Source organism: Rhinichthys klamathensis, unplaced genomic scaffold (genome assembly GCF_029890125.1).
Source record: "Rhinichthys klamathensis goyatoka isolate OS25496 unplaced genomic scaffold, OSU_Roscu_1.1 h1tg000579l_1, whole genome shotgun sequence".
Classification (NCBI taxonomy): domain Eukaryota; kingdom Metazoa; phylum Chordata; class Actinopteri; order Cypriniformes; family Leuciscidae; genus Rhinichthys; species Rhinichthys klamathensis.
In genome coordinates, this window is record NW_026607043.1 from 1,180,516 (window position 1) to 1,193,806 (window position 13,291).

General features: G+C 41.7%; 1 protein-coding gene across 5 annotated transcripts in view; it reads right to left on the reverse strand.

Moving 5' to 3' along the window:
* kidins220b (kinase D-interacting substrate 220b) overlaps positions 1-13,291 on the reverse strand; it is a 29,163-nt gene that overhangs the window by 15,416 nt on the left and 456 nt on the right. For all 5 annotated transcript variants that reach the window (XM_056240119.1, XM_056240118.1, XM_056240117.1 and 2 more), the window contains exons 2-15: positions 11,343-11,496; positions 11,149-11,247; positions 10,238-10,336; positions 10,029-10,127; positions 9,791-9,892; positions 9,418-9,516; positions 8,930-9,127; positions 8,730-8,828; positions 2,661-2,759; positions 2,481-2,579; positions 2,212-2,389; positions 1,400-1,564; positions 1,022-1,201; positions 694-859 (exon numbers count right to left, since the gene is read on the reverse strand). In XM_056240119.1, coding sequence (XP_056096094.1) covers positions 694-859; positions 1,022-1,201; positions 1,400-1,564; positions 2,212-2,389; positions 2,481-2,579; positions 2,661-2,759; positions 8,730-8,828; positions 8,930-9,127; positions 9,418-9,516; positions 9,791-9,892; positions 10,029-10,127; positions 10,238-10,336; positions 11,149-11,247; positions 11,343-11,474 — 1,814 coding nt within the window. In that variant the 5' untranslated portion in view covers positions 11,475-11,496. The remainder of the gene's footprint in view (positions 1-693; positions 860-1,021; positions 1,202-1,399; positions 1,565-2,211; positions 2,390-2,480; positions 2,580-2,660; positions 2,760-8,729; positions 8,829-8,929; positions 9,128-9,417; positions 9,517-9,790; positions 9,893-10,028; positions 10,128-10,237; positions 10,337-11,148; positions 11,248-11,342; positions 11,497-13,291) is intronic.

The window sequence follows — 13,291 nt, forward strand, 5'->3', positions numbered from 1 at the left end:
TTTGATCGTTAGTTTGACATGTTCACCGACAGCCGATTAATGACCGTTGCGATCAAATTTTACTTCCGACGAAATTCTGGCAGTGTCAGAAGATTTGACTCACAGTCCTGCAGTGTGACTTCTCCTACGACGACTGTCAAATCAAGCTATGACCAAAATTAACGTTAGAGATATCTTTGTAGCCACCATTTCAATCCCGAGTGTAATGCCAATGACCGAACATGTCATTAATTGATGATGTAAAACTCCGCACAAGTTTTCTTGTGCGTCCGTTTTTAACGCGTCTTGACTGTCGTACAGTCTGACATTAATGACAACTGAGATCTTACAGTGTGACATGGCTTATAGCGATCATCATGTTCGTACACTCTGACAAGCAACAATCATAAAGGACTATTATAAATCGCAGTGTGCACACGGCTTAAGGCTGGGGTCCCAAACTCAGTTCCTGGAGGTCCACAGTCCTGCAGAGTTTAGTCCCAACCCTGCTCCAACACGCACACCTGTAGTTTTCAAAGAATCCTAAAAGACTTGATTAGCTCGATCCAGTGTGTTTAACTAGGCTTGAAGCTAAAATCTGCAGGACTGTGGCCCTCCAGGAACTGAGTTCTGTACCCCTACCCTCTTGTGGAAATCATCGACACACCACACCCACCCTTTAGGACACCCTTTATGCAGAATGTTGGCAATTACCTGACAGGCAGTGCACGGGTGGTCTGTTCCGGCAGCTCTGGTGGGTTGACGAACATGAGTTTGAGCAGAAGCTCCAGGTATCCAATGTGTCTGGCCAGACGGGTGCTAATGACCCATGCCCAGTTCCAACTCTCGCCCTCACGCCTGCTCCCAAAGTACACAACCACTGTGTAGAGATACAGAATACACACATATTCACTATACCTTTCAAGGGTTATTAATTGAATTTTGTTTCATTTGATATCATTCATAACTCAATTATGACCAAAAGTACAGATTTTTTAAGAACTTGTGTTGAAACACTGAATAATGGACCAGTTTTTCTTACCAAAGAACACATAAAGTAGTGCTAGGATGCTGAGAGAGATGGAGATAGCCAGCTTGGGATCCACGGTGAAGCCGAGCACAAGCGCAACAGAGCCGCACAGCAGGACAGATAATAACACAACCAGCCAGGAAAACTGGAACAACGGCTCCACCTGCTGACCTGCAAATGTCTTCATCTCATCTGAGAAAGAAATATGAAGATTTATCCACCAATAAATATACACCAGATGCAGCGAACTGAACTCTATTAAACATTCCAAGCTCAGAAATAGCTAAAAACCTATGTGGGTACGTGCTGTACATGACTAAACTTTGATTTAAAATATCCTTTTCAGGTCACTTTCCTTGTTTAAGTCGAGTGATTTTAAATAACGCTCACCCTCTAGTTTCTTGAGCAGGAAGGACTTGCCGCTTCCCCACTGGGCGTACAGACCCACACAGATGGGCGGCTGCATGGTGGGCTCACTCAGGATGTCTGCCAAAGCACTGCTGTACAGGTCATAGCCCAGCATGTCCCCATCTGACTCTGTGGGGGACAGATGTCCTAAAGGGGACAACATAGAGAGGGCAAAAATACACACAGGTCATTCATAACATAACACAACACAGTGAATGTAGTATAATTTGATGCTGACATGCAACTGAAGTAATTCAAAACATATGTGTACTTATTAAGGTTCAGAACTACAGAGAGCAAGTCTCTGGAAATTGTAGATCGATAAGACTGAGGACCACAAAGTGGACAATAAAGAAACAAACATACAATGCAACCTGTTTGGTCAGATTCACGAACAAATTACTCTTACGTGTCAGTTCTTTTTATTGAAGTGAACTAAAAACAAAGTGCAACTACAGTGCAATTTTATTGCCAATATTAATGACTCCTAGTCGGTTCTTTAAATGAACAGTTTAAAAAGATGAGTTAATGATTTGAAACAGTCTGAAAAACTGCCCTGTATTTGCAGAGAAAGAATTTATATGTAAGCAAAATAAACATTATAACTGAAATAAACCCAAATGTATGCGAATTTAATCAAACACAGAATAAATTCAAATGAATCAGAATGGAATCAAATAGAATCTTGTGAATCAGAATGGAATTGAATCAGGAAATCTGTATTGATACCCATTCCCAATGATGAGTATTAATCAATAGTTGAGCTCATGATGGAGATCTAGTCCCAGACTTACGGGCTCCAAAAATCTGGGTGAGGATGCTCTTCTGGTGACTGCAGTCGATGTTGTAGGGTGTCTCTCCAGCCTTGTTGGGCCGGTAGAGGAGGCGGCCATCTTTAGGGTTACGGAGGAGGAGCTCAGCCAGCCTGCGGCTCCGTCCACGTATGGCGATATGAAGAGGGGTGTCTCCTTTCTGTAGCCAAAGAGAGCAGAGACTTAAAGTGCAATATAGTCTCATCATGTGAATGTAAATTATGTACATGAAATTGTGACTGATGTTTTACCTTGTCCACTGCAGAGACTTTGGCCCCTTTGTCCAGCAACAGCTCCACTATTTCTATGTTTCTCATCTTGGTGGCTTTGATTAGTGGTGTCTCAGAATCCTAAATACACAAAAATACAGACTCAAGACTACCCCATAACAGTAAAACAATCCCTTGAACATGAGTCTTGACGTTCTTTACTTTAGTGGTGGTCTCTGTGTCTGGATTGCACTGCAGTATGTCTCTAACCATGGTTGCATTGCCTTTCTCTACTGCCCAATAGAGAGCAGTCTTATTTTCCTGTAAAAAACAACAACAGTACAGTCATTTCAATTTCCCATAACTTTTATACATCTCTCAGTTGTTGTTTATAATAGGGCTGCACGATTAATCATTTTAATCCTGATCACAATTTCTGCTTTTCTCGATTAATTAAGCATAATCATTTGTGATATTGAACCGCTGGTAAATGAGCATTTCAATTATCTTGCACTGGAACCAAGCCTATACAAGCTTTTAAACGTGGGCTTGCCAGATGTCAAATGTCTGAATCCCCCAATCAGAGCTTTTAACTTAAATGGATTAAACATTTTCCAAACAGTCTTTGATAATCTGAAACATCAACAAACATTTATGTTGGAGCGATACAGCGATATTCTTCTCAAATAAAAGTTTTATATAGTCAGTATTCCTTTACAAGGCCTAGACTACATAGTTTGCGAATGTGTTTGCTGAATAAATGCTCTTATGCATCTACAAAATAGTTTTTGTTGTTTTAATAATAAAAACATTAACATAGTTTGTAATTATTGGAATGAAAAAAAATGTAAAGAGTGTGTTAATGTATAGGATATATTAAAGCAAACTAGATGAGGTAAAATTAGAGATGCATCTCTCGTAATTGGAATTGGCCCGTTTTTGCTTCAAACACATGATCGGCAACCGGACTTTTTTTTTTCTTTTGACCTATCTCCGTTCCGGACTTATACACAAACTGCATTGCAATCATTTCCCAAAATGTCATTTGTGTGGAAATATTACTAAGTTTGTAAACAGAACGTTAATACAGGCCAGAGACTGGACAAGCTGAAGATGCAAAGAGAACACAGATGCGCTAGCAGAGCCAGGCACAGCAAGCTCACTGTCCGCAATGCTCGAAATGTAAGAGTCGGAGAGAAAAATATCAATATTAAATTGACCGTTCGCAGGCCCCTCCCACAAAACGGCCATTGTCCAATCACACATCATAGCAACCGTTACTATGTGAGCAGGTCCGTCAAACATTGACTACAAGCAAGATGGTGAAGCGGTGCGCCTACGGCGTTTGTAAATCGGACACTAGGTACCCCGAGAGATTGTCTGGAGGAGTTGTGTTCTTTCCGTCTCCAAAGCCGAAAACACAACGTGAGCGGTGCCTACAATGGATAAAACAGTGAGGACGGCCCCACTCCCAGTTAAATGTGTCGAACATGGTTAACTCGCGTGCAGCGTGCGTGAGACTGAGACACTGAGATTAGTCAAAGAAACATGGAGAAACCAGATCAAGAGGATCCACAAAGGAATTACGTTTTCTAAAGGGTTGTTGTTAACATGATATTCTCAGGGGAAAATGAGCAGCAGTGCAGCACCCGTAGACTAATGTTACAGTGCACGTTCGCAACGGGAAAGCATGCTCACTTAACAACATCAGTTCATATATCAATATCGTAACGAATAGAAATAACCTTAAATAATATAACGTTATGGTTATCTGCATCTTTCCGTCTCTTATGTTTAGTTACTTTTTAAACACGAAAATGGCATTCAGCATGAAACGCAAGCGGTTGCCGTGGTAATGAACAACCTGCTTGTTAAAGCGAATAATCCTGTATCTGAGGCAAAATTACTAAATATGCAGCGCGAGTTATATATTTCTAACTCGAAACATTAGCCACTGAACCAGTTTATAAAATCTTCTTCAAGGCTGTGCTGGTTGAATTTGAGGTAACAGGTCATGGGGTTTCTCAGATTTAGCTTGAGACAGGTGTGGTGCCGAATTCTGACCCCCGCCAAATTATTACCCCCCTAGTATGGTAGGTTTAGGATTAGTTTTGGGGGAGGGGTTAGGATTAGGGGTGGGGTTAGGATTAGGCAATCAGGTACTGATTTCAACGAGGGGGGTAATAATTTGGCAGGCAGTCGAAATTCGGCACAACGTAGGTATACGCATTCGCCTCGATAGTAGTCGTGTCTCTTTCATTGCGTATTTTTATATTTTGAATATATCCCTCCACTGCATACTGTAACCCCTTTTGCCTCGATCTGGAGGATATCGCTGAGGTATTAATCCAAAAAAGGTCACTGACACGCACGAGTATACCTCTTCCCGTCATGGCAATCTGTCGCGCTGGTCGTGTTTGACCATTTGTTTGACGGGCGTAGCAACAATAACTAGGGGGCGTGGCTTTTGCGAACGGTCAAATTGAGGGTGTGGGTTTATATGTATGTATCTCTGAAGGGATCTAATTTAAATCAAAAACAACTGCTCCTGCTACATGTGTGGAACATCTTTGTTTGGATTGTGATTAAAACGCTGTTGTTACCTCTAATTTCAAAGTGGCCCATTTGCTTGTAAAAACATTGGAATCAGAATACATTTTTCTACGTGCCGGTGTCAGTGTACGTGCTGGTGTCTAAGTCAGTGTCGGTGTACGTGCTGGTGTCCGTGCCCGTTCTTGTGTCCATGCCGGTGCTGATGCCCATGCTGGTGTCCGTGCCAGTGCCGGTGCCCGTGCAAGTGTCCGTTTTGGTGTCTGTGTACGTGCCGGTGTCCGTGCCTGTGCCTGAGTCCGTGCTGGAGTCCGTGTCTGTGCCGGTGTCCGTCCGCGTCCGTGCTGGTGCCCGTGCCGGTGTATGTGCTGATGCCCGTGCCGGTGTGCCCATGCCGGAGTTGGTGCCGTATCCGTCCGCGTCCGTGCCAGTGCCGATGTCCGTGTATGTGCTGGTGTCCATGCAGCCGATGCCCATGCCGGTGTCCAATGCCGATGCCAGTGCCCGTGCCGATGCTGGTGACGGTGTACGTGCCGGTGTCCATGCCGATGTCCATATTATTTTGAAATTCTGTGCCGGAGACCGTGTCCGTGCCTATTCTGGTGCTGGTGTCCGCGCCGGAGTCTGTGTCCGCGCCGGTGTCCGTGCCGATTCCGGTCTCCGTGCCGATGCTAGTGCCGGTGTCCGTCCGCACCGGAGTCCGTGTCCGTCCGCACCGGAGTCGGTGCCGTTGCTGGTGTCCGTGCCAGTGCCGGAGTACTTGCTGATACCCGTGCCGGAGCCATGCCGTGGTGCTGGTGCTCGTGTCCATGCTGGTGTCCGTGCTTGTGTCCATGCCGGTGCCAATGCCCGTGCCGGTGTCCATGCCAGTGCCCGTGTCAGTGTCCGTGCCGATGCTGGTGACGGTGTACGTGCTGGTGTCCATGCCGGTGTCCGTGCCAGTGTCCGTATTATTTTGAAATTCTCCGTGCCGGTGTCCGTGCCGATTCTGGTGCCAATGTCCGTGTGCCCGTGCCGGTGTCCGTGCCGATGCTGGTGTCCGTATTATTTTGAAATTCTCCGTGCCGATTCTGGTGCCGGTGTCGGTCTGCACCGGAGTTTGTGTCCGTGCCGGTGTCCGTGCTGGTGTGCCCGTGCCGGAGTCCGTGTCGATGCCTGTGCCGGTATCCAATGCCGATGTGCCCGTGCCGGTGTGCCTGTGCTGGAGTCCGTGCCGATGCTGGTGCCGGTGTCCGTGCCGATGCTGGGGACGGTGTACGTGCCGGTGTCCATATTATTTTGAAATTCTCCGTGCCGGTGTCCGTGCCAATTCTGGTGCTGGTGTCCGCGCCGGAGTCCCTGCCGATGCTGGTACCGGTGTCCATGCTGGTGTGCCCGTGCCGTAGTCCGTGTCCGTGCGCCTGTGCCGTTGTGCCCGTTTCTGTGCCGGAGTCCGTGTCGGTGTCCATGCCGATGCTGGTGCCGGTGTCCGTGCCGATGCTGGGGCTGGTGTACGTTCCGATGTCCATGCCGTTTTGATGTGCGTATTATTTTGAAATTCTCTTAGTCATGTTTCCTGTTTGTCATGTGTTTCCCTTGCCATCATGTGATTATGACTTGTGCTTCCTTAGTCTTATGTGTCATATTCTTATTTGTTGACTGTGTTTCTGATTGTGACTGATTGTTACTGTGACTGATTGCTCACAGGTGTTTCTTGTTAGTCATTAGTCTTGGAGTATAAATAGCCCTCATGTTTCCATTGTATCTTGTCTAGTTTTGTTTGTGTAACCGCTGTTGGTGAGTCTCATGTAACCAAGTCAAATTCACATCAAATTCGTGTCCGTGTTGGTGTATGTAAATGATGACGATTTTCATTTTTTGGGGAAATATCCCTTTAATGTTAATAAAACAACAAAAAACAAAGAGAATATCACTCACAGCTCTGCGAACTTTAATAGTAGCTTTAATAAGAATCAATGTATTATTTATACAGTGAAGTCTATGTAGTGTTTTATTTTTATATTTGTTCATTTAATTTCTTTCTTGAATGCTTCTGTTAAATACACATACTGTGGCTGAAAAAATAAAGCACTGTTTATTTCATTTGTATATTATACACTCACCAAAAGGATTATTATGAACACCATACTAATACTGTTTGACCCCCTTTCGCCTTCAGAACTGCCTTAATTCTACGTGGCATTGATTCAACAAGGTGCTGAAAGCATTCTTTAGAAATGTTGGCCCATATTGATAGGATAGCATCTTGCAGTTGATGGAGATTTGTGGGATGCACATCCAGAGCACGAAGCTCCCGTTCCACCACATCCCGAAGATGCTCTATTGGGTTGAGATCTGGTGACTGTGGGGGCCATTTTAGTACGGTGAACTCATTGTCATGTTCAAGAAACCAATTTGAAATGATTCGAGCTTTGTGACATGGTGCATTATCCTGCTGGAAGTAGCCATCAGAGGATGGTGGCCATAAAGGGATGGACATGGTCAGAAACAATGCTCAGGTAGGCCGTGGCATTTAAACGATGCCCAATTGGCACTAAGGGGCCTAAAGTGTGCCAAGAAAACATCCCCCACACCATTACACCACCACCACCAGCCTGCACAGTGGTAACAAGGCATGATGGATCCATGTTCTCATTCTGTTTACGCCAAATTCTGACTCTACCATCTGAATGTCTCAACAGAAATCGAGACTCATCAGACCAGGCAACATTTTTCCAGTCTTCAACTGTCCAATTTTGGTGAGCTCTTGCAAATTGTAGCCTCTTTTTCCTATTTGTAGTGGAGATTAGTGGTACCCGGTGGGGTCTTGTGCTGTTGTAGCCCATCCGCCTCAAGGTTGTGCGTGTTGTGGCTTCACAAATGCTTTGCTGCATACCTCGGTTGTAACGAGTGGTTATTTCAGTCAAAGTTGCTCTTCTATCAGCTTGAATCAGTCGGCCCATTCTCCTCTGACCTCTAGCATCAACAAGGCATTTTCGCCCACAGGACTGCCGCATACTGGATGGTTTTCCCTTTTCACACCATTCTTTGTAAACCCTAGAAATGGTTGTGCGTGAAAATCCCAGTAACTGAGCAGATTGTGAAATACTTAGACCGGCCCGTCTAGCACCAACAACCATGCCACGCTCAAAATTGCTTAAATCACCTTTCTTTCCCATTCTGACATTCAGTTTGGAGTTCAGGAGATTGTCTTGACCAGGACCACACCCCCAAATGCATTGAAGCAACTGCCATGTGATTGGTTGATTAGATAATTGCATTAATGAGAAATTGAAGAGGTGTTCCTAATAATCCTTCAGGTGAGTGTATGTTGTGTATTATGTAATGTGTATCTTTGTTCTTATCTTTTAATAACAAAGAAAATAATGACAAAGATATTTATCTTTGCCACTTTGGCCTAAATGTCTAAATATGGACTATGTTTAAATAGGGACATTAGTTTGGCTGTAATGCTCAGTCACTTGCAAATTAGTAAAACCAACATGAAAAAGAATTGATAAAATCGTGAATCATGATTTTCCTGAAAAAAATCGTGATATAATATTTTTGCCATATCGCCCACCCCTAGTTGATGTTCTCTTGTTTTGTACAATAAAGTGCAATAATTCTGATGAAATGTAAAAAGAAAATTCTCAATAATCAAGATTTATAATTTTTGAGCAAAATAATCATGATTATCTGTTTAACCATACAGCCCTAGATTAAAATATTTTAAAGTATATGATGTAATAGGCGTGTTACCTGGCCTCTAATGTCGATGTCTGCATACTTATGCAGTAGTGCCCTCACAATCTCAACATGCCCACCTCTCACAGCTCCAATCAGCACAGTGTCTCCACTCTAGAGGTTTAAAACACAACACACAATGAAAATACTTTCTCATCCAGTTTATCCGTTTTACAAATACCTGTTTGTAAGGTTTATTGTGAGGTTCAACCCACCCTGTCTGGGATGTTGACGTATGTGCCGGCATCGAGCAGGTCCTGCACAATCTCAGTGTAGCCCTCTTTAGCTGCGATCATGAGAGCTGTGTTTCCATCCTTATCAGTCATGTTTACATTGGGATTCCTCTTCAGAAGCTCTTTAACCACCTCTGTGTATCCTCCCTTCACAGCAACGATCAGTGCCGTCATGGAGTTCTAAGTGGGAAAGATTAACAAAATAAGACAAACAGTCCCTCTGGCTACTGATGTAATACTGATGTAATGCTTCTGAATCAGCTGTACATCAGTTTTTCTAGTTAAAACAAAATCTCTAAAATATTTTATACGGTAGAAATTAAGGGTAAAAAAATATTTATTTATCCTTATCCAGTAAAATCACAAATTGGAAAAGTCATATGGCCTTTGAAAAATGTTGTGGACAAATCGGGAGCCTTAGATACAAAAAGGCTGAGTGAGAACCACTGTGCTAAATGATGAATACATACCGCCCCCTCCTGGTCAACATCAGCTCCGTTCTCCAACAGGTGCATCACACAGTCATAGTGGCCCTTTCTGGCAGCCCAGATCAGTGGGGTGGTGCCGTACTAAAAGTATAAAAAGTAAAAATGCTGGTTTAAAGTTAAATATGCTGGTCTTTACTTTTAATATTTTTACCAGTAAAATTATTAAATGAATATTTCCAGTTTAACACATGTGGCATGCTGTGGCAGCAACAGCAACTGGGGCATGCTGTCGATTACCAGAGAAAGTAATGTTGACTTCGGTTTGTAAAAACAGAACAATGCACTTACAATGGAACCTTGTTTTCAACCCGGAATATTCATTTAATCGCAGTTAGTCAGGATTGGTTTAGCTCACCTTATCAGAGCAGTTGACTTTAGCTCCATGCTCCAGCAAGAGTTTCACAATCTCTGAATGGCCTCTACCGGCTGCCCAGATAATGGGGTAGACGCTGTATTGCTAAGGTAACCACATCAAAAGTATTATCAATTTTAATCAATGATTGCATATATTACATTTGGATTCATTATATAATTTGTATGTCTGTGCTTGTCTCATATGTGGAAAGGCAATTGATAAGTTTTTGCATCTTTACCAGTCCAGTGGTGATTGGGTTTGCCCCAGTTTCCAGCAGGATCGTGGCCACCTCAACTCTATTTTTATATGACGCCCAAGTAAGGGCAGTCCAACCCCCCTGCACGACACAAACCCATCTCATTAAGTTGATAACGTAAGAATGTGTTCTTTTTTAAAATGTGATTATGGTCCTTAATAAAGCATTTTTTAAAGCATTGATTTTCTCACCGAGTCTCTGTGCTCAATATATGCACTGTTTTCCAGCAGCTCTTTCACCACCTCCACATGCCCCTCTTTAGCTGCAGAGATCAGAGCGGACCAGCAGTCCTATCAGGGAGAGGCACAAAGACGGGTCACTATGGAAACTATTGAACCACTGGCAATGTCGCCATGGGAACAGTGATGGAGCTATACTACAAAGAACAGCCCTACAGCATGGTTATAATGGGCACTTTACCTTATACAGATTATAAATATATAACAAAAATAAGTCTGAAAATAAAATAAGGATATAAACATGCTTCAGGATATTTCAGGATATTGAATAAATAATAAAGGGAAATGCTATGAAGAAGACTGCTGTTGTCAATAAAGTAAAAGGGGACACATTGTAGAAAATCAGAAATTCATGTGAATTTTACAATATAATAAATATAGAAACAATACTAATATATACGTATATATATATATATATATTATCTTATTAATTATTTGATCATAGTAGATGTCACAAACTATTTTCTTATTACATTATAATAAGCTGCTGATATATGGCTATCCATAATATGAACATCGATATAGCATAATACCATAATATGTAACTTCAGTCGCACTTTAGTTTAGGGTCCAATTCTCACTATTTACTAACTATAAACTATGACTTTTACCTCAATAAACTCCTAATTACTCATTAATAGTTGGTAAGGTAGTTGGTAAGTTTAGGCATTGGGTAGGATTAAAGGGATGTAGAATAAGGTCATGCAGAATAAGGCATTAATATGTGCTTTATAAGTACCAATTAACAGCCAATATCCTAGTAATATACATGCTAATAAGCAACTAGTTAATAGTGAGAACTGGACCCTAAACTAAAGTGTGTGTAACTTCCTAACAACTATGCTATGTGGGCATTTTCTCACCACATCATCCAAGTTGACGTTTGCTCCCCTTCGGATGAGCTCTTGAACAATCTCAAGACTGCCCTGCTCCGAGGCCAACATCAGAGGAGTCTGTCCATTCTGTCAAAGACACAATGAGAAAGACAGATAAATGATATCTTAACAATTTAGCTGAAAATCTTAAATCATGTCTGACTTTCTTCGAAGCAACTTACATCGCTTCGACCATCCACCTCTTTGAACTTATCTAGATGGGCTTTTACAGCAGCCAGATTTTCTTCCTCCACGTAGCTGAAGAGGTTCTGGATGGCCAGAGTGGTCATCTTGATGGAGGTTGTGGTGTCCATGATTGCCAGTACCTAGGACACCCTGAGTAGAAACTCATTTAGTCACTTTCAGTACATAAATTGTGAACAGAGACCTAAACTGCATATCACAATAGGTTGTTGGAGGATGAAAGAAAAAAAAAAAGTAAGATTAGAGTAAGATTAAGTGCTAGAGATGTTAAATTGAGTTTGAATTCAAGTGACAGGTGATACCAGAGCATTTGTTCACAGTGCAGGCCAAGAACAGACGCAGGCGATGGACTTTAAATGTCACGAGAAAGGAGGCTGGCACAGATAAGCATAACACAGAATAACATTAATTTTGTCCAAACATCTCCACAGACACACTCACTAATAGGTTTTCCCATTCCCCAGAGTTATGTTGAAAATCTGGGAACGCCTTTTGTCAAAATCAATGCTATCAAAAAAATTAAGATTTAAGAAAAAACTGAAAAACTCTATTGTAGCGTATATATATATATATATATATATATATAAAAAAAATTATGAACTTTTGTGTAATCCCAACTTGTAGTGATTATTAGCACACTGAGGTGCAAATAACTACAACTAAGAATAAATATCATGTACTTTGTATGAATAGCCTAGTATTTATTGCTATTTGTACTTGGTGTGTAACTAGCCTCTACCTTTTTGTGTCTGGTTCTCAAATCTTTGACTTTGTGAGGGTAAATATATTAGTCTTTAACAAGCTACAATAAAGGTTTTCTGTTTTTGTTGTTTGTTTTTTTACCTGACTCTTTGCTGTTTTTCAAAGTGCTGAATTGCATGAAAATTTGGTGAATTGCATGGAAACCAATGGGGGGGAGGGCGGTGTAATCGATGTAACAAAATTATCGATGAAAATTTGCAGCCTTTCAAAAACACATCTACATGGTTTGCATGCACATTTATGACCCTAAATGACAAAAAGTCACAAAATGTCAAAAAATTAAATTGTTAAACTTTGACTAGTGTTTCAAGCAGTTTAAAAACCGAGCGTAGATCAAACTGACCTGCAACACCATAGGAGGGTTAGTGCAAATAATTGTCTAGCGAACAGACAGCATACTCTAATTACTCAATACAGGCCACAAACCAATGCAAATATTATTATAGATATTTTACAGCATTTGACCTTTATTTGATGTGTGCCAGTATGTGACCCTCAATTTAACCTTCAACACAGGCTGGGTGGGGGAAACAGACGGGAAGCAACAAACAAACGGACAACAACAAAGAGAATATGCCAGCTGAGTCAGGAATCCAAGCACCTTTCAAAGCTCTATCTATGAAACATGACACTAAAGTTATTCTTATAAACCACCATGTGACACAATACACCCAGCACAGCGTCACACTGTCCTCTGCTTTTGTCTGAATGCCTGCAGATTGCTGGCTGTGACTTCTGTCTGTCTGCTCTGGAATGGCATCATGCATTATTTATGGCAACCAAGAGTCTACACAGCAAGATGCTGAGATGATTGACAGCCCTGCAGTTATAAATTATAATGTACTGTACACTTTATTACACATTAAACTAGACAGACGATAGATAGATAGATAGATAGATAGATAGATAGATAGATAGATAGATAGATAGATAGATAGATAGATAGATAGATAGATAGATAGATAGATAGATAGATAGATAGATAGGGCTAAAAATAAATACATATATTTTGAGATAAATGGGACCTGGGTGAATAAGAGTCCAAAAACTGTAACGTTACATTATATCTGCATGGTAATGCCTATTTATTCTGGTACATTTGACTGTCTAAATATTGTACTTTGATATTAAAGAATGTTACGTTATTTCTATAAATAAATAGGAA